Source organism: Seriola lalandi, unplaced genomic scaffold (genome assembly GCF_002814215.2).
Source record: "Seriola lalandi dorsalis isolate HSWRI2012SDOR001 ecotype SW California unplaced genomic scaffold, Sedor1 jcf7180002054829, whole genome shotgun sequence".
NCBI lineage: Eukaryota > Metazoa > Chordata > Actinopteri > Carangiformes > Carangidae > Seriola > Seriola lalandi.
In genome coordinates, this window is record NW_019525382.1 from 383,186 (window position 1) to 408,209 (window position 25,024).

Below are 25,024 nucleotides of genomic sequence, written 5' to 3' on the forward strand. Positions count from 1 at the left end.
GGGTGGGTGGGTAGGTGGTGGCTAGTCAGCTGAGCCTTTGCCGGTAATGGAATGGTGGGGGTGCTGAGTGCTGGGCGAGACGAATGCTCCTAATACTCCTCAGCTATATACTATAGCTCAGCTTGGTGTCATTTAAAAGCCCACTCTGCCGTCATGCTCGCCACTAATCAAGGAAATAGAATCAGAGATAATGATCCTGTGATGACTCTGTGTGAGTGTGTGATATCCATTCTAAATTTCCGCGCTTTGCTTCTAACCTCAACAGGCTACCAAAGTGTATCCATTATTCAAACTTTGTAGCCCTGAAACTGTGGTATTATTTGTACATTTAAAACAGTGGCCTATTGCACACTGGGGAGAGGGATCACGGCTACTGAGCCAGCAGATTGGTGTTGGGAGGATGTGGGGCACAGGGGGGGTTGTTCGTGGTGTGTAAAGTGTGTGTGTGTGTGTGTGTGTGTGTGTGTGTGTGTGTGTGTGTGTGTGTGTGGTGCTACAGTGTGTTGAGAGAGAGAGAGAGAACGAGGGCATGGTGAGGGGGTGAGAAATGAGTGAATGAGGGATGATGAAGGTGACGGGGGACAAGGAGCAATCTGCTGCGGAGAGGGCCCAACAGGGATATGAGGAGGCAGAAATGTGAGTGTGACTTTGTGTGTGAGTGTGTACATGAGCAATTCTGTGGTTCTTGGACACCTTGATTGTCCCTCTCCTTCTCTTCTCAGTGTTCATCTCTCTCTGCCCTTACAGTCTCCCTTATTCTTTCCCCATCTCTCCAATTCCGTCCTTGTGCACTGCCCAATCCTAAACCCCCCCCTCCACCCCTCCTCTGTATGTCTATTTCAGGGTCGATCCTGGTTCAATCCCTCCTTGTGGGCCTCCCAGCACGCTTCCCATCAGGCCACAGTATTAACAGCCTGCTGTTGACACACTCTCAGCCTGATTGAGAAAGGGGTGATCAAGTTACCTTCTCATTTCCTCCTTCTCTTGTGCATGCCACACATCTGTATGCACAGCATCATATGCATACAAGCAAACACATTACCCCTGTACTTGTCTGCAAGGGACACTGTGCATATGTATGTGCAGTTTTAAATAATTTTTTCACCGGGTCTCTACATCAGAAAAAAACTCCCACTGATTAACCTGCGGCTATAGCCCCGTCTATGGAGACTTAACATATCTGAGGACATGTGTGGGGGGAGGTATGAGGTCCTTTTTAACCTTCAAAGTCATGACGAATACATCATTCTCACATTTTCATTTTCCTCTGCTTTTAATTTAGTCTGCTTACCGTAGGAGTGTGTGTGTGTGTGTGTGTGTGTGTGTGTGTGTGTGGGTGTGTGTGTGTGTGTGTGTGTGTGTGTGTGTGTGGCAGGGGTTCTTGGAGGGAAGTAATTTGTAGGGTAGGAAATGTCATGGAGTCAAATCTGCAACAATTTTCACATGCCCCATTTGAAGAGCTAGTGCTAGTTACAGAGAGAGAGAAAGAGAGAGAGAGAGAGAGAGAGAGAGACAGAGAGAGAGGGCGCCATTACATTGATGTTTTCTTGCTGGATCAAAATAATGATCAGGAAGTTACTAAACATGCAGCGAGGGGATTGGAGCTGATGTCTGATGTTTCAAGTTAGCTGTCTGCAGCCAGCATTGGAATAAGTACCCATACCATTTTAAACACGCACACATGCATCCCTGAGCATCATTTTACAGGATGCAGCAGTCCCAACGCAGTGCTGTGATGTGCTTGGGTGATGGGAGTTTGTGAGCTGACAAGATGCTACAAGGGCAGGATACCCCACTAATGTCTTCAGAGCCTGTCAAACAACAGTGTGACTGAGTTCATTTGAGTCTACAGTATATCCACTTTGACTTGCAATACAATTAGTGAATAATGCAAACCACTTAACACAATTACACAGCAGAAATAAAACCTCCAAATATAATTGCATCTATCCGTCCATCATTGCAAGTCTGTACAAAACGATACACAGTGAGTACAACTTCTTAAATACTAACTGGAAAAAAAAACTGTGCACTATCAACATGAGTAAACTGTATATTACTCTATATACCGTAGTGTAAACTTTCCAGGATGAGTAAGGATAGACCTAAAAAAATTTCTCAGCATTACCTTTCATGCTTTCTGAGTTTTTAAATATTAAAGCTTCAGATACCTTTTGCTGATATCTGGGGACACCAACACTGTGGGAAGTTGCAAAATTTAGTTTTGAATTATTATTATTATTATTATAGGCTTAATAAATTGTTGCTACTTCCACTTATGAATCTTTATTTTATGATTATACTGCTCCCTAATAAGATGGCCGAGTCTCCCCTCCCTTATATCAGGATCTACACACAGATTAGCCATCCTCGTGGGGCATTCCTCTCTGACTTTGCATGTCATAATTTTACATTTTTCATAAGATTTCTTTCAGATTTTTTCCTTGTACTGCTCAGAGGGTCTCAAGTCAGAGGTGTTGGGAAGCCTACTGCATATGCTACCTATAGAATCTACCAATCTTTGTAAGATGAGAAGATTTGTTTTGAGGTTGTTGATCTGTTAGTTTTTTGAAAACTTTCTTATAATGGAGCACTAGATATATTTTCCACCTCATCGTGAACAAGGAAAGAATATCAAAAGAATGGTCATCCATTGCTGCTCCTTTTAGCCTGGTGAAAAACTTCTTAATGGGCAGATGGGATGGCAGAATAACAGTTTCAGACAAAGATTTTAATCTTTTGTCAATAAAGATTCTTTTAAGCATTCTGAAAACTTCTTTCATCGGCCACGGTTAAGTTTGTTCCTCAAAGGAAGAGTTTGAAAAGTATGAATCATGAAGAGACACTTTTGAAACTTGGCTTTCATTTAGCAAACAAGGACAGTTCTAGCAACAGAATAAATGTTGTTTTGTCTGTGACTCACAAATAAATGTGCATTTTTACCTGTTTTTATATCCTGGAAAATCTGCCGATAGAGTCTTTTGGATACTTTCTGATGCACCAAACTACCAGTGAGGCTTGTTGAAATGTTTGGGATATGAAAAGACTTTGCCACTGATGTGAATTGAATTTTAAGTGGCACGAATATATACTCCCTTTGTCACCATGCTCTTTATAAATGTTGCTTTTCAGGCCTTTTCCTTTTTGTTTCCTCAACAGAACAGGACTATGACGTCACAAGTATCTGGAGGCAATTGCTTCTCTTTAAGTGCATGCTTGTCTGTAACAAGAAACGAGCAGTTGCATAAGTTATGTGTGTTTGTGTGCGTTTTAAAAATGCATACATGCATTCATGTGGTTGAATATTTCATTCATTTGCATTACACTTTTAATGTTTGCCAATGTATGGGTGAGTTAACTGTAGAGTAAACCACATGAAAGAGTGATTTTTGCGGAGTCCAATTAAACAGCAGTTTGTATGGTGGAGAACATGAATGTCAAAAGTAATACAGTAAACATCTGCATCATACATTATACAAACAATTTTTTAGAATGTATTACATTGTATACTGTGTCAAAATTAGGATATGTGTTTTCTGTATGTAATCATATCAAGAAATTGCTATACTGTAGTTAAATGGCAGCATAATATAATAATATGTGAAAATAGGCAAAACCAAGTAAAAAATGTAGGTGCACCCATCAAGTTCAGTTTTAACATTACATTTACATTTTTAGGAATTAAGCTAGCAGACTATAAGAGTGAATTGAAATCAGTGAGGAAAAAAGGGCCTTGTTGACTGGTACACCTCCTGTGGAACTAATGTATAATCTGATGATTTTGTCTCATTTGTTCCTGTTGTTCATGTTCTCTTTATAGCTTGGAAATTCTCTAAAGCTGTCCAGTACAGTTAAGCTTTCTCTGGAGGAAAGAAAAAGAGAGACATTATACAAAAGATCTGGGCTTCTTTCTGAAAATTAAACTAATTTTGAAACTCACTGACATTTCACAAAGTCCCTAAAGAGCATTAAAAAAAATCTCTTTTGTTCACTGCCTGAAACAGATCTCAGGAAATTCCCCGGTATTTCAGAAATCCCATAACCAGTGGGAACCCTGCTTTTCACTAGGCCATCCTGACATCCCTGAGACAACCACTTCACCTCTGAAAAAGGCTGCCGAGGCTCGTCTTCTCCCCACCCCTCACCCTTTCCTCTTCTCTATTTATCTTGGGCCCCTGGCACAAACCATTTCTTTACACTTCAATAATAAAAAAGGAGAGGCTTTCCGTCTGAGGGACAGGCTGAGTGCGCTAGACTGGCATATCAGTCAGCCAGCCCTGACAGGAGGATGGAGAGTGACAGCGCTCACTCAAGCCCCTTTGGCAGTGTCGCGCTCCCTGACACCTTTAACACACACACACCTGACCGGATCTGGGAAATTTGCCTTTGTTTGTGTGTGTGTATGTGTGTGTGTTGGGTTACGAAAATGTGTTGTGTGTGTATTGTTTTGTGATCTTTTTATTATGACTGCGTGTATGTTATGGCTGTGTGCATGCACAGTGGTGGATGCAATGCCACAGTACAGACCCGCATATACTATCTGTGTGTGGCGACTGCATGTGCTCATGAGTAAGTGTGAGTGACTAAGTGCTTATGCAAGTGTGTGTGTGTGTGTGTGTGTGTGTGTGTGTTTGTGTTTGTATAAGTATGCATGCAGTTGTGTACATATTGGCTCTCTGAAGCCTCCCAAAGCCGACTGGCACAGATGCTCCCACAAAAGGATGCTCCTATATTGGCTTTACGCCTTAAATTCTCTCAAAGAAGGCTTTCACACTCTCAGGCAGCCAGCCTCACAAGTTTAGATCATGTTTATGGTAACTCAACTGCTAGCGTCCAAACAGGCTCAAGTGGTCCAGTTTAAACTGGTGTGCCCAGTGGTGGTAACAAAGGAAAAAATCTGAAGGTAAGACTTTTTGTAGTGTGCAGGCTTTAGTCTCCAGAATTTCATCCTTAAAGCTCAAACCAAAGACCCGACATCTGCTTTCAAGCTGTCATAATCTGACTGAAAAATCTCCAAGTATCTCACACTACCTCCTTGATCTCTATAAATATTTGGACAGTCTTCTGAACATGAGTGAAATGATAAATACTACCTTTACAGGCACAAACAACTCTAAGTAACTAAACCGTTCTTGAATCTAGATATAGCTCAGATTGGTTCCATTTGGAAAAATTTCTTGAATGACTGTTAACTCGACATGTATTTGTGGAGCAGAAGTCTTAATACGAGATGTATTTTTTAATAAGGACAACTAATACACTAAATCAAATATCAGGAACTCTTGCATTCCTTGCTTTTCCAAATCCTCCGACTGTTTGAATCCGTTAAATGCACCACATTGTGAATAAGGGTCCCCCCCCCCCCCACGCAAGCAAGTTACCCTTCAGCCACAGGCCGAAAAAAGTATATGTTGCCTTTATTACTGCATTAACAGAGGCTGTTCATACCAAAACAAACAAATAACTGATTCGTCCTTGTACTGACCTGCCCCTTTGGTCACCACCAGTTTGGGTTTGCTCCGGGCTCCATCCCCTTTGGTGGTGTACGCTGCCACCGTGATGGAGTATGTGGTGTCTGGCTTGAGTCCTCCAATGACCATTTCCTACGGTAGACAGTGTAGAGACAGGAAACACGAAAATGTCAAAATGCGTCTGGAATTTTTGATGATTTGGTCCCAGTTCATGCAGCTGAAACTGCTTTACACAGAATGTTAATCTGAGTGAAGTGTGTCCCGGTCCTCTTGATTAATTTTCACGAGGCATGCATTAAATGTAACGTTTTCCCCTGTGTAATGGGAGACCACTCCATTAGGTAAATCCTTAGCATTGCCTATGTGGAAGAGAGACATTAGATATGTAAATGGAAAAAAAGTAACCCCCCCTTACTTCTCTAGCAATATTCCAATCAACAACTTAACTATGTGATGAATGTATGCTGAATACATCCTAGTAATTCACTGGCAGTTTTTACCTCAGCCATTAAGTTTCTTGAGTCCTCTTCAAAGAGAGGCTTCCGATCGATTCTAATGAATCTTTCAAAGGAGCAGGTTTGAACGAACACAGAATGAGGTTTTTAACAGGCTGGTTGGCTGGAGTGATGGGAGAGGTCAATAAAGGTAAATGAGCTATAAGTACTGTCTTGCACTTGAGATGGTATTCACGTAATGTAGAGGCACTGGGGTTTCAAATTTGAGTTCAAAATAAGGGTACACTTTGCTGCCAAAAAATAAATAATTAAATCTGCAGTTGTGAATCATCACCATGAGACGTGGTGAAGATTTTAAGGGAGATTTCACGGATCATACATGGACATTATTTAAACTACTGTCTCTGTATTTTTAATGAATGAGAAAGTGTATGAACTTAGAGCATGACAGTAAATCTGAGGCGAAAATTAAAAAATTACGGTTTAAAAATCACACAGAAAAAAAAAAACAACACACACACACACACACACACACACCACCAGAGCACAAGACAAAACGTACTGCATAAACACACAGCGAGACACTAGTAGCATTAGCATTCCAGGCACAGTGGGCAGTGGATATTGCATCAGCCACCATTTTGTAGAAGCCAGACGGCAATAGAAGTTTGTCCTTTTTCCCTCAGTGGCGTATAGAGATAGCGGAGAGGTTGGCTGGCCAGACAGCTGAGGTGAAACCTCTGAGCCACTTTGCTATCCAAACTTATTGAATAAAGATTGGAGGGGCTGTGTAAATTGTGAATCCAACCAGGTTGATGCAATACCCGCTGTTTATACCCTTTCAGCTACACAAAGCACTCAGGCGAAACTTCGTACTCACATATTCAGCTGTATCGTCCGTTTCCCACTAACCCCCCCCCGCCAAAGAGGAGAGTGCAGGAGAGAAAGCAATATTTTTTTTTTCAAAGAAAGAGAGAGAAAAGAAAGGGAAGAAATAGGATTGTGAGAGACGGGGGCATTAGAGGTTTGGGAGCAGAGGGTTGGTATCAGAAATAGGGTACTGGTTTTGTGAGGTCAGGAGAAAGAGAAACTGTTTGAAGCTTATGTTATGAGGAGCAGCTGAAACAAGGCTGAGAGTTGTGCGAGTCTGCCTGTGAGGCCTGGAGATGTTTAACCATGTTACTGTGCAGCTACTGATGAACTACCTCAGTGTTAAATCACAGACAGCTACAACCAGTAGTAACATTAAAACGTAGCTTTTAAGGGTTTAAAGATGAGGTCATTTTTAAATATACGAACAAAAATCTGCAACTAAAAAAATATTCCTGCCTGCCATTCTGTGTTGACTGCTGGGTGAGAGCACTGATTTGGATGTTATAATTTCAGTGATTTAAGATCATTTCTCCTCTTTTATCCGTTGGACGGCTACATGCCAAAAATGTAAACGTGACGCTGGTGGCATTTGGCCTGAATGGCTCCTTCATTCATGTGCAAAAAATAGACTTTGATTCATTCATTCCCAAAAAATGTAGCATTGCATACAACTATTCTTTTCTGTCTTGTTTACCCTATTGCTTCAAGGCTATAATTTCCATTTGGATGATTGCTACAGTGCACAACAGTCTCACTTTGGCAGAATTCAGACAACACTGTGTTGATGGTTTTGTAAGTTTTGTAAAAAAAAGGAAAAAAAAAAAAGAAAGAAAGAAAAAAGGCCATTGTAAAAGGCTCCATTACAATTCTATCTGTCAGTGGAGGCTGATTTTTGGTGAAATGTTTTCATGCCAATTTTACTTTCCTGCCCCAGGCACAGAATACTATAATCAGCATTTTCTTTGAGTCTTTGCGTTTGATACAAGCACACAATCAGACATTTCATGGCACATGTTGCCATAAAGCAGGGGTCTAGACATTCCTAATAAAAGCCATGGAGGCAGAAGAGGGAGGACAAGATGAGTGAAGCTTTGATTACAGTTCTTGTTGTGGGCTGAGGGGGAAAAGAATATTACAGCAATATGAAATGAAATCCAAGAGGGGAGAGCAACCTATCGCTTTCTCATACTCCAGCAATATTTGCACAGACACAACAGGTGAGGATGAGGCACACCATTTGCGACCTATGTCAGAAAAAAAAGTTGGCCAAAGCTTCTTTGATGTGCCCATTTAGATTTTAATCATTAAATCGGTGTAGCACTGTTGAGTTATAATGCTACTTAACTAGTAAATTGTTTCTGTGTCATGATTGAAAAATAGATTCAAAGGCAGACACGGGCGTGTGTGCAATTTCTTCGTGAGCAAAAACTGCAGTGATGCGTATGGTATGAGCATGCTCTAGGGAAGTATTTACATTCTTCTAACTGACTTTGATTGAGGAAGCTGTGAGATGGTCATACCTGGGCATCAGCCAGCATGACGTCCTTGATGAGGGGCAGGCCCCTTGACTCCCCATTTTCCACACGCACATAGTGAACCTGGTAGCCACGGATCTGACCGTGCTGCTTGCCTGGGGTCATGGAGCGCCACATCACCTTTAGCGCTGTGGAGTTGAGGACCTCCACCTCCACCCGCCTTGGAGGAGCCCCTGGAACTATGGGTAAGAAAGATGAAAACTCAAATAAGAATCATTTTTGCAAGAAAAAAAATCTAAAGATCTAAAGATCTAGTTCTGATCTACTATTTTCAAATATTAGTGGAAATGTCCCTCTTTCAACAGCTGCAATAAACATACAGTGCGTTGTCTCGGTGCAATTTCTCCAAATCCTTCATGCTATTTATAGGAGCAATGCAAGATGAGAGATGCACATAAAATTGTGTCATGACATTAATAACACCCTGACACACACATGCACACACAATATCCATAAAACATACTGACAACTGGCAAGAATAATAGACAGAGACATTAAAATATAAAGAGAAACACAATCCTGTGTCAGTCTCTCCACAAAACCATATCCACCCACCACAAACACACACACACACACACACACACACACACACACACACACACACACACACACACACACACACACACAACCACTTTTCCTCGTCTCCTCCACCTTTTCAATATATGTCTGCTGTTTCTGTCTGCCATCAATGGGAAGCCTTGCCTTTCAGTCATAATGACAGGCTTTTGTGGAAGGCACCGCTTCCAGGCCTTTTGGTGTGCCGCGGACCGGCTTTTTTCTGAGAAGGATGTGCCATTAATAAAACTCTTCCACTCAAACTGCCTCCATTTGCTCCTCCGCAAACACTTAAAGTCCCGCTTTTCCTCCCTAAATCACAACCCCATTCTCTCCCCCCTCCCCCTGTCTTCCCCAGGATCATTCACCAATCTTGTTTATTGCCAAAATCTTTCCTACCTTTTAGCCCCGGCTCTTATTTCTCTACATGGCACTTCTTGGTCACACGTTATTATCGTAATGACACCAGAAAATTTGTTACAGCTCTTGTCAGTGTGCTGTGGCTTTCACCTCTGCAAACCCTGATACCGTTGTGTTTTAAAACAGGCATGGTATGAATTTAAGCTTGCCTCTCCTGTTGTGCTCACTGTACATCAGTGTCAGAAAAAATGCTTTAAAATGCTGTGGTAATGGACGTGAAATGGATCCTGGAGAACAGAAGCCAATGTCGGCCATCCATCAATGATTCTGACGCTCTGTGACATGCTCACAACTTTTCTTGTCAGCTTATGTATTTTATTGTTCAACTGCTTTGCTCATTTGTCATTTACTTCCTGCTATCCGACTCAGCTGTGTGATGTTTACTTTTTATGTGCTTGTTTTTTTTTTTTTTTGCAAGCATCTTGGCTCTTCTGTCTTTTTCAATTTTATTTGTGCCAAACCGGTACACAGTTGTCGCACACACATAGAGGAGTGACCAGCAGTGCACAGAAGCAAAAATCTGTTTGTGGGTAAAGTATTATACTGTTTTCCAGGGAATGTCAACTGAACCTATTTTCCCTTTTTCAAAAGCACCTTGGTTAACGCTCTCATACAGTGACACCCATTACCAGGCTCTGCGTTTCAGTGGAGTAGGTCAGGCCTGAGTACTACGCTCCACAGCACCACAACAGTAGTTAAGTGAGGCCTGCGAGGGTGTTATTAATTCTTTTTTTTGTCAACCATACTTTCCTGCCAGGGGATTTGTGCTGCAACCTTAGTGGACTCACACCTGCTTCTTTAATGTCCAGCCTGCTGTTTCCACCATAAAAGCACAGGCAGATATGGCCTTGCAGTGTAAAGCACTCACAAATGCTTATGGCTCTCAACTGAGCAGCGAGATACAGTTAAAAGCCTACAGATAGAGGCAGGATATGGGATGTGGTAGTTATTATGAATTACATTTGGTTAGTTATGTTTTATTACCATCACACTTGATTTCCCAAGTGTGTTGTGCATTTTAAGTGTTTTACTTTCATACGGTTTACACAGCTATATGTGGTCCTGTTACTTATGGATGTTGGTATGCTCCTGAAACCAAGCAACTACACATTAGAGACTCGTGTACCGTCTTCGTCTGTCCGGCAGATCAGGGGCTCGCTCTCAGGGCCTGGCCCGATCACGGTGAAGGCGGACACAGTGATGCGGTACTGGGTCCACTTCTCCAATCGCTGCAGCAGCACCTGCTCTTCGGTGGCAGGCACCGTCGGCTCCTCCGTGGGTTCGCCGTCGTCGCTGCCGCCTTCTGACTGGGCCACCACCTGGTAGTGCACCCTATACCCCGCCAGGACACCGTTCTGACTCTTCAAAGGCGGGGGGCGCCAACTTACCAGCAGGGTGGTGGAGCTGGTGGTGCTGCACTTAATGTCTTGAGGGGGGGCTGAGGGCTCTGGTGAGGTGGAAAGGACAGGAAGGGTGGGAGTCGAGGACGAGGAGTTTGGGGGAGGAGGAAGGGAGGGTTGAAAAACAAAAAAATAAAAAGATGGGAGAGATAAAGAAAATGATAAAAGGAAAATTCAAAACTCAAATAAAAACTATAAGAATAATTCAAACAAAAAAAAAAATTGCAAAAAAAAAGACGGAAAAATAAAAAAAACAAGCAAATGTCGACAAAAGAGGCATAAATGGACAATGGCACAAGCTTGTGTAATAATGAATCAAGATGGCTACCCTTGTATAATAGCTAGGGACATGCAGGCACATTTGGTTCTGGTACAGGTTTTTTTGGTATTATCAAAATTGTTATATATAAACCTGACATTTTTCTGACTTTTTGACAATCTCCATCCTTACGTACAACAGAAGCCATATGTCTGTCATGTAATGTATTACCATGTAGGCCGTGGGGGGATCTGACACTGTTTTGCTCATGCCATCCTTGGGAAAGCTTTCAGTTAATATTCTAAACCTGAGACATTTTGTTATCCACAATCACTACTTTCACGGTGCAGTGCCAGATGGACAGGGATGAACGTATCCATTGTGCATTTTATTTTCAGGCTCTGAACTGAGGTTTTAGTTCTTTACCAATTTAAACTAGCAACCGGATAAAAATGGCAGTCATGAGTACTAAACCCCTAATTTTCCCCTGCAGGGTCTCTGCAATTACTACTACCATTAAGACACTGGGCTGTCTATATACAGTTTAATAACATACTGTCATGTCAACAAAGCCACCATAAAAATGAGATAAATATAAATAAATTAAAATTTGTTTAGTGTTAATGTGCTTTATTTTTTTGTTTCCTTCTTTGTCTTGGTAATAGCATCCATCCTCACCCAGAATGAGGACAATTAAATAATCCAAAAAACAAAAGTAATTTTGTACAGGAACTTTCAGTTAAATTAGCACAAGCTAAAACAAACTATTTCCGAAGTATAATCTAGCAGGGAGGTGTCAAAATCTCTCCTTTTTAATTTTTTTAAAGTATAAATGCTTTCCAACATGGTGGCTGTTCTAAAACATATTAAACCCTACACATCTGTGAACTTTCTAAATGACTCTTGCTGCTAATCTGTGCCAAGCTCTTTCACAGCATGTGCTTGTCTAGAGAGTGCTGTGCATGGAGTGATAAAATGTTCTCATCACTTTTCATCCAGCGTTTGGTATTATACTGTACGTACAGAAGGACATGAATGAAAGTATTTCTATCCAAGTCAGGTTTCCTCTGTCCCTTACACGAGAATCTATTGTGTCCATCTTGGTGTTAAAAAACCCAGTTCATTATTTCATTTTTGTCTGTTATGTAAGGGAAAAAAAAATTGCGCGGTAACCAAAAACAAAATGAAATATTATCGAGGGGGAAAAAAAAAAAAAAGGCATCCCACACACAGCAACTTAGGAAAAGAACTAAAATGAAACCAATGGAAACAGGCAGCATGATCTCATTCCAAAACAAAGGCTGAAGAAATAAATTATGAACTGAAGGAGGGTACTGGGAAATGAATTTCTCTGTAACCCAGGTGACTCGAAAGAAAGAACCACAACAACAGTTAAGGTTCAAAATGACAACTCATGAGAAAACATGAAAAAACATGATACTCAGCATAAACAGAAAATAAGAACATTTAACCTTGAAAAAAAACAAACGGAAAAACCCAAAATGAACCAACCAAATAAAAAGAAATCACAAGCATTGTCTGCATCATACGTACCTGACTCCCACATATACTAAATTTTATAGACTTTCTTACCACCAGCACCTGACTACAGAGTATGCTTCCTCTATAGCCAGTGAGCTGCAACACTTTCCTTCCCAGAAAGCATGTCTTAAATTTTCAGATCAATTCCAATTTTTAATCAGTTTAATTTTGATTCATTGAGAGTTAGTTTTGGACCCATTTGGGGGTTACTGGGAGGGAGAGAGTTGGCTCTGTGCTGTAGCCAGGGCTGTTTAATACTCATGTATCTTTGGGCCGGAGGGTCCACAAGACTGTGAGAGGGGAAGCCATAAAGGTGGGGGTCGGGGGTTGGGGGGGAACTCACTCCCAAGATATTCTATTCTTCTGCAGTTGGCCACGTACACAAAGATCCTTCCTTGTTAACAATTTGTTCATATAAATCCCATTTCATAGCACCGTGCCTATGTGTCTTCATGAAGCTTACTGCCATTTTGAGAATACCAAGACACAAGAACAGAGGAAGCAAGACGGAAAGCTTGTATTGCTGAATTCATAAAAGTTTAATGATAGTGTTCTGACTGCAGTGTCACTTTTGGTAGAACAGCTTTAAAGAAAAAAGAAAAGAAAATAACAGGAGTTTTGACTGTCAGAGAGGCCTCCTACCGGTGAAGACCGAATGTTCCAGCACACAACAAATAGGACAGGACCTCAGCTACAGTTCCCAAACCCTTCTCTGTGTCCAATGGGCTTATTTACTTATGGTCTTACTGGATTTTGAGCCTTTCAGTTTCTTTCCTCCGCTCATATTGTATTTGCAAACTCTCCACGTCAAGAATGATCGCTCAGTTCTCAATCTTTGTGGTGCGGAAAACGGCTGTGAATCTGACAGCGGCCAGGCTATCGCAGTGCACAGGCATCCTCATGCCTGATAACGGTTTAAGACCGGCTGGGGCACAGCTTTAATAAAGTGCATATCCCATGAAGGCCAGTGGTAGGATTATGGATACTAGAACTATACAACCACAAAAGAAGAAATTCAGCTAATGCTTCACTTGAGGTTCTTTTGAAGCTTCCCTGAAAGAGTTTCCTAAATGCTATTTGACAAATAATTAGTCATGTCTGCATTCATATCCTTCTCTTTGACTTTTAAGTCTGTTGTGATATGACTGGGAGCTCTGGGTACAAAGTCTGCAATGTCAAGTACTGGTGGCATACCTAATCATTATGACTACCCTCAGATTAAAAGTGCTTTTAGCGCGACATCTTCAGTGGATATAAATTACACACATTAACGCTCACAGTTCAGCTACACAGGCCATTACTCAATGCCTGTTGTCAACTCTTAAAATGACACAGATTGCCAATGCTTTTGCTATCAGAGTAAAAGCACATGTCTGCATTTGAATTGTATTTTCACCACAGCCCTCGAACGACAGGATGTTCGTATTTGTAGATCATTATGGAATTAATCCCCCCCTGATGCCAAATGGCCATGCTGTGGCTCACACAAATATTCCAATATATCTAAAAACCTCCTGCAATTACAGTAAGTGGGGGAGGGGAGGGAGGGGGCTAAACTGCTTGTTTGGCTAAATACAGAGGATTTAGAATCTGCCACTTTAATTTGAGAGATAGCACTTGACTGGCTACTGGCAGGTTCTAGGTATAATCTAAATGTGTAACAAAGCCTGACAATCCAGGGGCCTGGCTCATAGCTCATCGCAAAGCATGAAATTAATTCTGACGCTATGAAATGGGATTCTTATCTGCCACTCTGGGGCCCTGCGGTCCCCTAACACCCACTCCCAGGGTCCATCTTAGGTCCTGTTACCGTGTCTTGCAACTGGGTAACAGCTAGAGGAATGCTGGGAAACCCAACCGGCTCTCGGGTTGTGGACCCACTCCGGCCACGTCTGAACGATCTCACAAAAATGCTCTCTCAACCTGAGCTGACTGTGGCAGCATACCCCATGGGGCCTTGCTTCTGAATGAGGGCCACTCTTGCCAGTAACATCTTGTGTATTTATTTCAGCCTGCTGTGATATTGACCAAGGTAACCCAATAAAGTGATTGCAGAGCTCTTTGATAAGTTATTTAGCGTCAGTTACGCTGGGGCAAATGAGTGATAGAGATTTTTCTTTTTTTGCAGCTACTTTTCACAAGTTTGTGACAGAGTGGTCCCCATGACAATAGCCCCTGGTAATGCTGCTTGGACTGAGCACAAACTTCAACAATCTGCAAACATTTTGTACCACAAGTAATGACAACAAAGCAAACAGGGAAATCATGTTGTCTGTCTTTCTTTTCACTTAGTGGCAAAGGGTTTCAGTCTGCCAGAAACTGCAGAGGATTCAGAAGCAGGTTGAAATGGTTTTGTAGGGCGACGAGTAGAAAATAGCATTAACAATGCCCAAAGCTGAGCTTGTGCATGAAGCAATATTAAAATTGTATGCAGTCATTGCTCTGTAATTTGTTTAGGAAAGAAGTGTCCAACTGGCTTTTTACCACAGTGTATTTCTGAGTCTGTGCAGCTACTTCAATCAAGCAACTAGTACATCGGGTTTACTCGTTTTAGTACAGTGTAGGATATAAGAATATTTTATTGTATATGAGTGGGGCTTTAGTGTGTGTGTGTATGTGTGTGTGTGAGGGTGCTACACCCATTATCATAGTATAGTACTCAGGACTCTAGTGGTATATTTTGAATATTTGAGTAAAACTGCAATATAAATGGGTATTTATCAGACAATTGCGCCAGTTTACTACCGTTAAAAGAGAGACCATTGTGTTTCTGTGCACTCGCATGTTAATGTGTGGGCTATGTAGTATTTATACATACACTAAGCTTTACTTGTGTTCGCCCAAAAGACTTACAGTACAATTTCAACTGTCTATGTTACACTGAGCTGTGAGGGCCCTTAATATGAAATATATATATATATATATATACGTATACATCTATATGTATCTATATATATATATATATGTGTATATATATATATATATATATATATAAATATATATATATATATATATATATATATATATCAGGGTTCCTTGCTGACTTGGATGCATAGAAATGCTTTCCTATAGAAATGCTATTCCTAACCTGTGTGAGCAGCCAAACTGCAGACATGTCAGTTTAATATTTAACCGTGTCATGTATAAAGACTGCTTATTCTATGCGTCGAATTCTCTGTTGGTGTTTCAAAGAAAAACACTGCATAAAGCGGTTAATTGGATAAAAATGTGGACGTCCCTGACAGGTCTTCTAGAAAGGTTATGGCAGACTGAATCCCTAAACCACACAATCACTTACCTCAGAGCATCCAAAAGATCAAGTTATTTATTGTGTTGTGTTGTGGGAAGTCTTTTGCTTTGACTGACTTAGTCTGTGATTTTTCTGACCTCAGCAATGAGAAACCGATGGATATATCTCACACCTGCTTGAGCAGGGACTCTCGATAAAAGCGTTAAAAAAAAAACACTGGCTGAGAAAGTCCAGGAACAATGGTGAGCTACGGTGAAACCATAGAAATAGAATGGATTGAAAAGGTAAAGACGGCTGTTAACCTTAAAATGACAGCCAAAGAATATTTGATAATATTGTCATGGAAACCAGCAGTTATGTGGAACACAATATTTACAGTTTATTGCTGCTCCGAACATAAATTGATAGTCATTTCCAGGGCAGTACTATCATATTTCTATGGCAGGCAAGCAGATACCATTATGAAGCAGCAGTTATCCTTTCTGTCCACTGTAATTGTATGGATGAGGAAGTTCAAAGGAAGAGTCCCTTGTCTCAAGTAGAGATATGAGAACAGCCATCAGATAAACTTATTCTCCCCCGTATTTGCTCAACGGGGAAGGGTATGTCAACGCAGTCTGCACGTGTTGCTCTGCCTGCTGCACTGTAGTTGCTTGTGGCTGTGGTGTGCTTGGGTTCATGAAAGAACCCAACAGAAAGAAGGAAATAGCAGCAAGCCACTATCTGGAGTGATGTCAAACCAATATTCTTTCAGACAACCCAGAAAGTAATATAAATTAATAAAAAATAAATAAATAAATAAAAGATCTGACTCAAAACTTTTTTCCAAAAGACTCAACATAAAAGGAAGAGGACACAAAGTGAGCAAGGTGATGTCAAGCCATTCCAAGGAGAGCTTTTGTTCCATTGCACAGGGGAACAAGTGGCGAAGAGAGAAACAGAGCTGGAACAGGGTGATGAGAGAGGAAGAGAGAGGAGTGTATCCAATCCAATCTTGCGGTTGCGGTTTACCGGTCAAGAACAAATGCAAAAACAGAGGTAAGGAAATCACAAACACACATCGACAGGTGAAGATGTGCACAGACACTTGAGAGACGCCAAGACAGAAATGGGGCTGGATGAACATAAAGTATTTTCATGCCTGGACTGATCAAAGATCAACGGTGCAGTGACAGGTTCTCAACAGCACCCCCAGTGGGCAGGAGTGAGTGTCGCATGCAACTGGCGCTCTCCTCAGTGACTCTGCACTGTCTGTGTAGCTCTGCTGCCCAGCACTAACAAAAAGAACGGTGAAGTGGTTGTTCCAAAGCCCCCACAGCCCAGATGTGGGGGTACAGCCAACAAGTTGCACTGGTAGAAACAGAAAATGTGTTAAAAGAGGTCTACTCCCATCGCCATGGCTCTCCTATGTCCCAGTAAATTTTCTCTGGTTGAAACCTCACAAAATCTAACAAAGCACAGCCAGTTCATTAAGAAGAAAGGCAGACAATCTGACAGTGAATGTATGCATGTATGTTTGTCTCGGATTTTCTACATTCTGTATCATCAGGATCCGCAATGACTCGCTCAGATCCACCCATAATCCCATAAACCCAGCTACATTTCCCAGGTTCTTTACCATTAATGTATTAAACGTCAATACACAACACCATTGTTAATCTTTGTGTGCTGTGTAAACCCAAAAGACGTGAATTTCATACCCTGTCATCCCAACAGTCCTTCAGCTATTGGATATTTGATTGGATAAGCTGTGTGTATTTTCTTTTCTCTACAGCTTGCTCTACTGTGTGCTATGATATCACTCCTGTTATTTTTAGCCGGCTGGTTTAAATAATTCAGTTGTGTTCCTGCCATCTGTAAAATAAAATAATCAGTGCAGAACTGATATACTGGAATAAATTCCAGGGGTGGGCATGTGAGTACTGTTGGTGACTGCTGATAGGGTTCTTTTTTTCTTTGATGACTAAAATCAAATCCAAATCCCCCCATCCCCATTCTGAATACAGTTCATATGAGAGCCTTGGTGGTGGGAGAACTGACATTTTTTGTGTCTCTGTCACGTGGAAGAAAGTGCACTTGCTGTTGACAAAGGAAAAGCAAATATGAACAAAAGTGAAAGGGAAATAAAGAATCTGCCAAAATTGTCAGTCCACATAGACTTGATTTGTTTGACAGTGCCGGGTACACTCATACATATTTGGCACCAGAGCCAAGTTAGAAAATAAGATAATATCAGATAAAATGAAAAGGTTGTAAAGCCATATGTGGCTCAATTTCAACCTCCAACTATCCACAAAACAATCAGTTCACTATGCCTAACATATAAAGTATCATTGTCTTATTGTTACATTAAGGTTAACAAAGTTAAGGTCAAATGCAAAAATATTAAACCATGTGTTTAGGCAAGAATTAAACAACACATCAGTTAAGTCAGTTTGTTACGTAGGCCATCTTTTCTGAAGCAGCTTGGAACCCTGATTTTGCCTGACAGAAACACAGGCGCAGTTCAAAGGTGATGACGCAGCAGAGAAAAGAAAGTTTACAAGCTCCAGTCAGAAGGAAAAAAAAAAAAAACACACAAAACCTCATTAGAATTCACTTTAGTGAAGGTCCACAGAGGCATAAAATCTTTTAACTGCTTTCCTGAGGAAAATCACTTAGTTAGCCTACCACAAAGAAGACATGAGAGGAGACTGAATAAAGGGTTACATACTAGCTTGCAAGGTCTTCTGCGATATGTCATTTGTGAAGGCTCCGATGCCTTTGATTGAAATGGCTGCCAGGGAGAAGTGGTACTCTGTGTTTGGGCGGAGCCCTTCCACAACATATGAAGATGCGGGTCCAAATGTTTTCTTCATCTGTTGACGGAGACAAAAGTTATTGACAAGTCTGGTTTAAAATGGTTGCACATATAATGAATTCATTATTGAATTGTTAAGAGATGATGTAAACCTCTCAGTGCAAAAGGCGATGAAATTTCAAAACGAAAGACAAAAATTCTTACCGGGGTGCCAAAAGTGCCCTCTGAGTAGCGAAGTTCATAATTTATAATTCCTTCCTTTTCATAGGCAGGTTCCCAGGTCAGTTCAATGCTTGTGTCAGACACAGCACCAACCTGGAATTTGGATGGTTGACCTGGAACTAAAGGACACAGCAGAGGACATTGTTGCAGGATATGAAACTGGAAATTAGTAAAGACATGGAAATTAGTATTATACACAAGGGAGTGGTACTGTCCAATTACCAAAGGAAGGAAATTGTTAAGAACGGGTCAATTAAATTCTTTTTCTTATTCAGTGATTTCTTAATAAAAGCACAGTAACATGATGAGCATAAAGCTACTTAGCACAAAATGACGAGGATTCAATGAAACATAGAGGGAGAGATTACAGTGAAGTACAAAAAGTTTGTGCCCCGGTGACAATGCAAGGTACAGTTGTGATTTGTTGTTGTTGGATGTTCTGCCCTGCACTGGCATGGATAGAGAGATTTTGCACAGTCCTGAATGTGATCCTGGTGAGTTCTCAGATGTTGGTTGGTTTCTCTCATTTTTTTCAGACTGCCATGAACAGACCTTTGTCATCATTTGCAGAGTCTGCAGATGTGCGGGAGAACTTTGCACAGCGGGAGTGAAAACTTGTCTGTTTGGCAGCAGACGCATTCCGTTTAAAGTTTCAGAAAATGTGCTGCTGATGCACAAAACAGCCGAAGATGTTCTTCAATGGTTGAGAAAGTCTCCTTTCACAGAAGGCTGGATAACAGATGCAGCACTCTCTGAATTTGTTTATAACCTATTTTAAATTAACTCAACAACTCGGATTCAACAATATTTGAACATTACACATGTGCCTGTTGTATGAAAAACCGCCAGGCATGAACTTCAATAACATCTGGGGAAGAGAGGGATATTTCAAAGTTTTAACACCAGTTGCCAAGTTGACAAAAACAGTTTTCATTATGCTTACCTCCTTGCAGCACTTTGACGTGGATGGGCTCGGAGAATGGTCCGTCCCCTACAGAGGTGAATGCTAGGACTTTGATTGTGTATGTCTCTTGGGGAACCAGGCTCTGGATAGTAGTGATGATGCTGTCCTGGACATTATGAATCTGCCAGAGGCTCATGGGCTGGGAGTCGTCCATGGTGTAATAAACACGGTATCCCTTGATCTGCCCATTGGGCTCCTCTGGCTCTTCCCAGCGCACCATCATGGTGTTTTGGGAAATAATCTGGGCCTGAATGTTTCGCGGTGGACTGGCAGGGGCTTGTTCTCCAGTCCGGGTTTCTACTGGCTCACTGGGAGGACCCTGACCGATTGTGTTGACGGCTGAGACACGGATTTCATACTCTGTGTTGGGGTAGAGGCCACCAATGCTGTAACGTGTAGTGGTGATGTCATCCACTGTCTCATACTTGCTGTCTGGGGACTTGGCCCTGTACTGGATGATATAGTAAGTCACAGGCTCTGGGTTGCCTGAGTCCCAGGTGATGGTCACACTGGTGGCAGTGGTTTCAGTAACCACAGGCGTACCTGGAGGCTTGGGGAGAGCTGTTAAGGTGACAAAAGAGGGAGCAAAGAAGTGGAAATCATTTAGCATAACAGTGACTGACTGAAGAATTTTCTAGCAAAAAGGGAAAGCTTGGAAATGTCTTCACAATGCCCCGAGATCATTTCAGCAATACAAATCAGGATTGTAGTTTTCTGTACATTGAAAACTGAACTGATGGTTATCTCTTCATAAGTACTCTTCTTCACATGCACAGTCATCTCTTACATTTGACAGTGATCTGCGCCACAGCTTCAATGATGCCAAGGCTGCTCATGGCCACGCAGGTGTAGTTGGCTGACTCACGGACGCTGCTCAGTTCGAGAACGTTCCTGCCCACTGGCATCTCATCCTCTGGTGTCAAGTCCTCTGAATTCAGCATCCACTTCACGTAAGGCATGGGCGATCCCACTGCCACACACGTAATGTTCACACTGCCACCGGGCATAATTTCCTGACTCGCTGGTGGGATGGAGAAGCGAGGGGGCACCCGCCGGACTGGGAGAAGGCATGAGGAAGGGGAGAGGATGACAAAAGAGGGCAAGGGAGTCAAAAAAAAGAGAAAGAGAGAGGTAACAAGAGAGGCCGATGAAAATGGACCCTTCTCAAGGATAATACTTAACACAAAAGGTTCAACATGGTAAATGTGAACTAAAACACAAAATAAAAAAGTAGACTTTTCAAAACATAAAAAATATACAAATAATGAGAAGGAACTAAACTAACAGAACTGCTTCAACAACAATATAGATTAACAATAAAGCAACGATTCATAGCAACAAGGTTCCATTGACCAATATTTGACCCATCACAGCACAATTAAAGACACAAAAATCTATTACGAGTTTCTCATCTTTGGAACTGAACTGCTGACATATATACAACTATGGCATAACCTGATCACCAACTACGAAGGTGTGTAGTAAAGGCTATGTGATAATGCTATCACATAAGGCCAAGGTGGCAACCTGGAACTTCCTGTCCTCTCCGGCACACATGCCAAACAGGAAGTAGGCCATTACAGGCTTCTCCCACAGCACAGGAAGTGTAGGGTTACGGGGCAATTGACCATCTCTACAAGGTCTCTAAACACTTTCTAGCGCAAGTTTGCACTTGACACCTGTCTCTACTACCTAGATATCTTAAAGATGAGAAACTTTAATCAGATTTTTGTGGTTTAGGGTAGATCCACTGGACAAAGCCTTATTAAGATCTGACACGGTTCCATTGATAGATGCAGCTATCAGTTTCACAGACAGCATGCATAAATAGACCGAGGTAAATTAAGGAGTAAATGATAACAAAATCAGATATAAAAATTGAGATAAAATGCATAGAGGAATATAACTGAAGGGTCGCTAGCATGCCCAGACAAAAGACGATTGGAGAGGAAAGAAGAAATACAAGATTGAGGATAGAGCATCTGAGGAAAGGATAGAAAGAAAGGGAACAGAGGAGCAAAGAGTGACAGAGGAAGAAGAAGAGAGGGGAAGGTTGGAGGAGGGTAAAGGGGGGGTAACCCGCTTCAATGCTGTGTAAACTTTGTTTTTCTTCAGCTAATGTGACAAAATGTGATGGTGGCACATTGTCACATCGCAGTCCCAGTTAACACAAAATAAGTATTGAGGAACAAGGTATGTGCCTAGAAATACATAGAAAAAGAACTGTAGTAGTTGTAGCTGGAGAGTTTAGTATCACAGAGTGTTGGAGTCAAGAAACAGAACTGGATCAACAGGGAGTAGAAATCCAGAGAACAAGAAAGAGAGACAGAGGGAAAGGGAAAGAGAGAGGTAGATGAATAAGGGCAGAATGATAGCAAAGAGAGGGAGACAGGGAGGACCTCAAAACTCATGGATAGGAGTTGAAATTTGAGTGGAGGGAGGTTGATAATGAGTCTGAGACGCAGAGGAAGGGCGTGGAAGGTACTGTGTACTTGCATGTGTGTGTATGTGTATATACATAGATGTATATATTCTTTTTTTTTTGCGTTGGTATAGGCATGAGTGTGCGTGTGTACAGTATGTAAGAGTTAGAGAGTGGAAGAGTATGAGTTAGCAAAAACACTGTGTGTTCATGAGAGGCATCCCAGCAAGCACTTGACAGATAGTGACATGCAAGACTGTTCTATAGTATGGGGTTTTATGTATGTCTATATATATATATATATATATATATATATATATATATATATATATATATGTCTGTATATCTATGTAAATCTAAGGTGAGCGACATTACTATTTACTTGAAAGCCTAATCCAAGCTTTAAATTTACTTTGGACTACAATCAAAATCAGATTTAGGTTTTGAATTCACATAAAAGATACAGGCAACAGCTATGGACTTCTACAGAGGTCTATAAACTTCATGTGTCTCTCTAACAGCTCAAGGGCTCAGCTTCAAACAGCTCTTCAACACCGAAGCAAACCACAGTGTCTTCATTTATTCAACATCAAAATGTTTGTTGGGATGCAAAGAAGGTCAAAGAGAGACAAGGAAAGTACTGCAGATGTAGAAGTAAAAAAGGATGAACTAAATGGAAGAGATGACTTAGAGACAGACAGATAGACAAGACAGGAAAGACAGGGACGAGAGACAAGACACAAGGCAGAACAAAACAGACTCAAGCAGCAAGACAGCAGACAGGAAGACAGACAGAGGGAGACGAGCAGACAGACAGTGACGGATGGGTACGCAGACATACTGTACAGTACGCAAAGGGTAAGGGGGAGGGGTTTGGGTTGTCGGAGAAAGGGAAGGAGGAGGAGGAGGGCATAAGTGGGGGATAGAATAAGGAGACTGGGATTCTAAATTCAAACAAAACAAAACAAATCAAAAAAAAAAAAAAAAAAAAAAAAAAGACCATGGCTCAAAGTGGGTTTGGAGGTCTCACACACTGGGGCTTAAAATCAAGAATCAACTACACGTCCCCTCCTCCCCGCCTTTAACACCTCAGTGCAAATGTAACTTAGGAAGTCTTGGGTTGGGCGGATGTGACGTGTGTGTGTGTGGGGGATGGGGTGGGTGGGGACTGAGGGGGAGATTCTAGGGAGAGGAGACTGGGGGGGGCATCAAGGATAGGTAGCATTCCAAAATACACCGTGTCGATCCAAATGGGATTCATATGATCGTTGCATGGGACAGTTTGCAAACAAACTAAGATATCACCTACACACACTCTGAGTGGTTGTTCATCTGACAGCTGACTTGAGCACTGAAATGGTTATTAAAATGTACATAAACTGCACTGACATGTAGTTCACAGGGGCAAAGCTTTGTAGCACTTTCTAGCACTGTCCAAACACATCTACTCTTCCTGGCTTTGAATAGCAATTTCACATCCAGCCATAGAAAACAATGCAATTTGTTTTATATGTAACAAAATTTTATGAAACACTTATAATCAATTACAGTTATATGTTGAATAAAACCCAGATGGAGACCCTCTGAAGCCAAAGTTGGGCCTTTGGTTTTTCCTCCTCTGAGCTATTCTACATGTATCCTCTCAGTCCTGTAATTCCCTGTTAATGTCAATTATGTTTCTACCTTGGGCAATACTTGACCTGACCTTGAGGGCAAAAAGTTCATTGCTGACCTTTGAAGAAATGCTCCTTTGTGGTACACAAAAGTACACACTGAAAACGTACCATGAAAAATGGTCAATAGCAAATTTAAAGTCGTTAAAAATGTCAAATTTCCATAGATAACAATCTCACAAAAATGTCTCTGTTAGAAGCAGAAATGGCTCTTTTGAATAGATTTGTTGGGAAACTTATCAAAGAATCATAACTTTTTCTGTCCTGACCTGACTGTAAGAAAAAGTGAATAAAACAACGGGATGCATGGCGTTTTGGCTGAGCTATCATGCTTTGCGTCATCATGACAGTTTATTATTATTGCATCGTCATGAAGTCCAAATGGGAGATAGTCTAAAAAAAACATGTTGAATTGGGAAAAAAGGAAAAATCCCATTATATCGGGAGAGAAAATGTATCTCTGCTTTCTAATTTGTCAAAAAATGTCTCACTAAACAACAAAGGTGAAAGGGCAGCCCATTCCTCACACGGACATGCATGGGTGTGGCTATGGCATGAGTGACATATACAGGTGCGCCCCCATCCACTTGGGCAGACACCAGAGAACCAATACAATCCAAAAATGTCACCCAAGCCCATCCAAGCATGCCATTCATTCCCAAATATAGCATTGTTCCGGACACACACACGCACAAAATCAAACGAAAGGAAACAAATCAAACTGAACAAATCCACAAAAAGAACTAAGTCCAAACAGCATAGACAGTACCAGAGTGCAGCTGTGTTCAACAAAGAGGTATGCATCAATACTATTAGATGTTTTTCAGCTCTGATTTGTCTCTGCTTGAATTTTGCCTCCAATCCAAAAGAATGGTGAAAACTGAATAGGGCAAACAGGGCCTGTCTTTTAGGGGGAAACGTTCAATCAAAGTGTGTCTGGTGGTGCTATTCTCTCCCTGGGGCTCAGGTCAGCCAATGGACCGGGAGCTGTAGTGGCTGAGTGAATGAGGTTTCCCCACAGGAAGATGTCTCTGTTCACCTTTGAATAGCTACACTGTCAGGGCAATGTGGAGACTAAGACCAGCCACGTGCCAAATGTTGGTAACTTTAGGCTGTGGTTAGCCAATGAACTCTGAAATATACAAATCACTGAGCCAATACACAAGAACTTCCTTGCTTAAAG

General features: G+C 41.5%; 1 protein-coding gene across 5 annotated transcripts in view; it reads right to left on the reverse strand.

Moving 5' to 3' along the window:
• ptprsa (protein tyrosine phosphatase receptor type Sa) overlaps window positions 1-25,024 on the reverse strand; it is a 175,987-nt gene that overhangs the window by 47,160 nt on the left and 103,803 nt on the right. For 3 of the 5 annotated variants that reach the window (XM_087179358.1, XM_087179356.1, XM_087179355.1), the window contains 7 exons: window positions 20,534-20,803; window positions 19,726-20,307; window positions 18,765-18,901; window positions 18,474-18,618; window positions 10,436-10,756; window positions 8,320-8,513; window positions 5,486-5,603 (listed from right to left, as the gene is read on the reverse strand). In XM_087179358.1, the coding sequence (XP_087035484.1) occupies window positions 5,486-5,603; window positions 8,320-8,513; window positions 10,436-10,756; window positions 18,474-18,618; window positions 18,765-18,901; window positions 19,726-20,307; window positions 20,534-20,803 (1,767 nt within the window). Of the gene's footprint in view, window positions 1-5,485; window positions 5,604-6,806; window positions 6,834-8,319; window positions 8,514-10,435; window positions 10,757-18,473; window positions 18,619-18,764; window positions 18,902-19,725; window positions 20,308-20,533; window positions 20,804-25,024 lie in introns of all 5 variants that reach the window. The other 2 variants (XM_087179359.1, XM_087179357.1) reach the window with 1 other exon arrangement.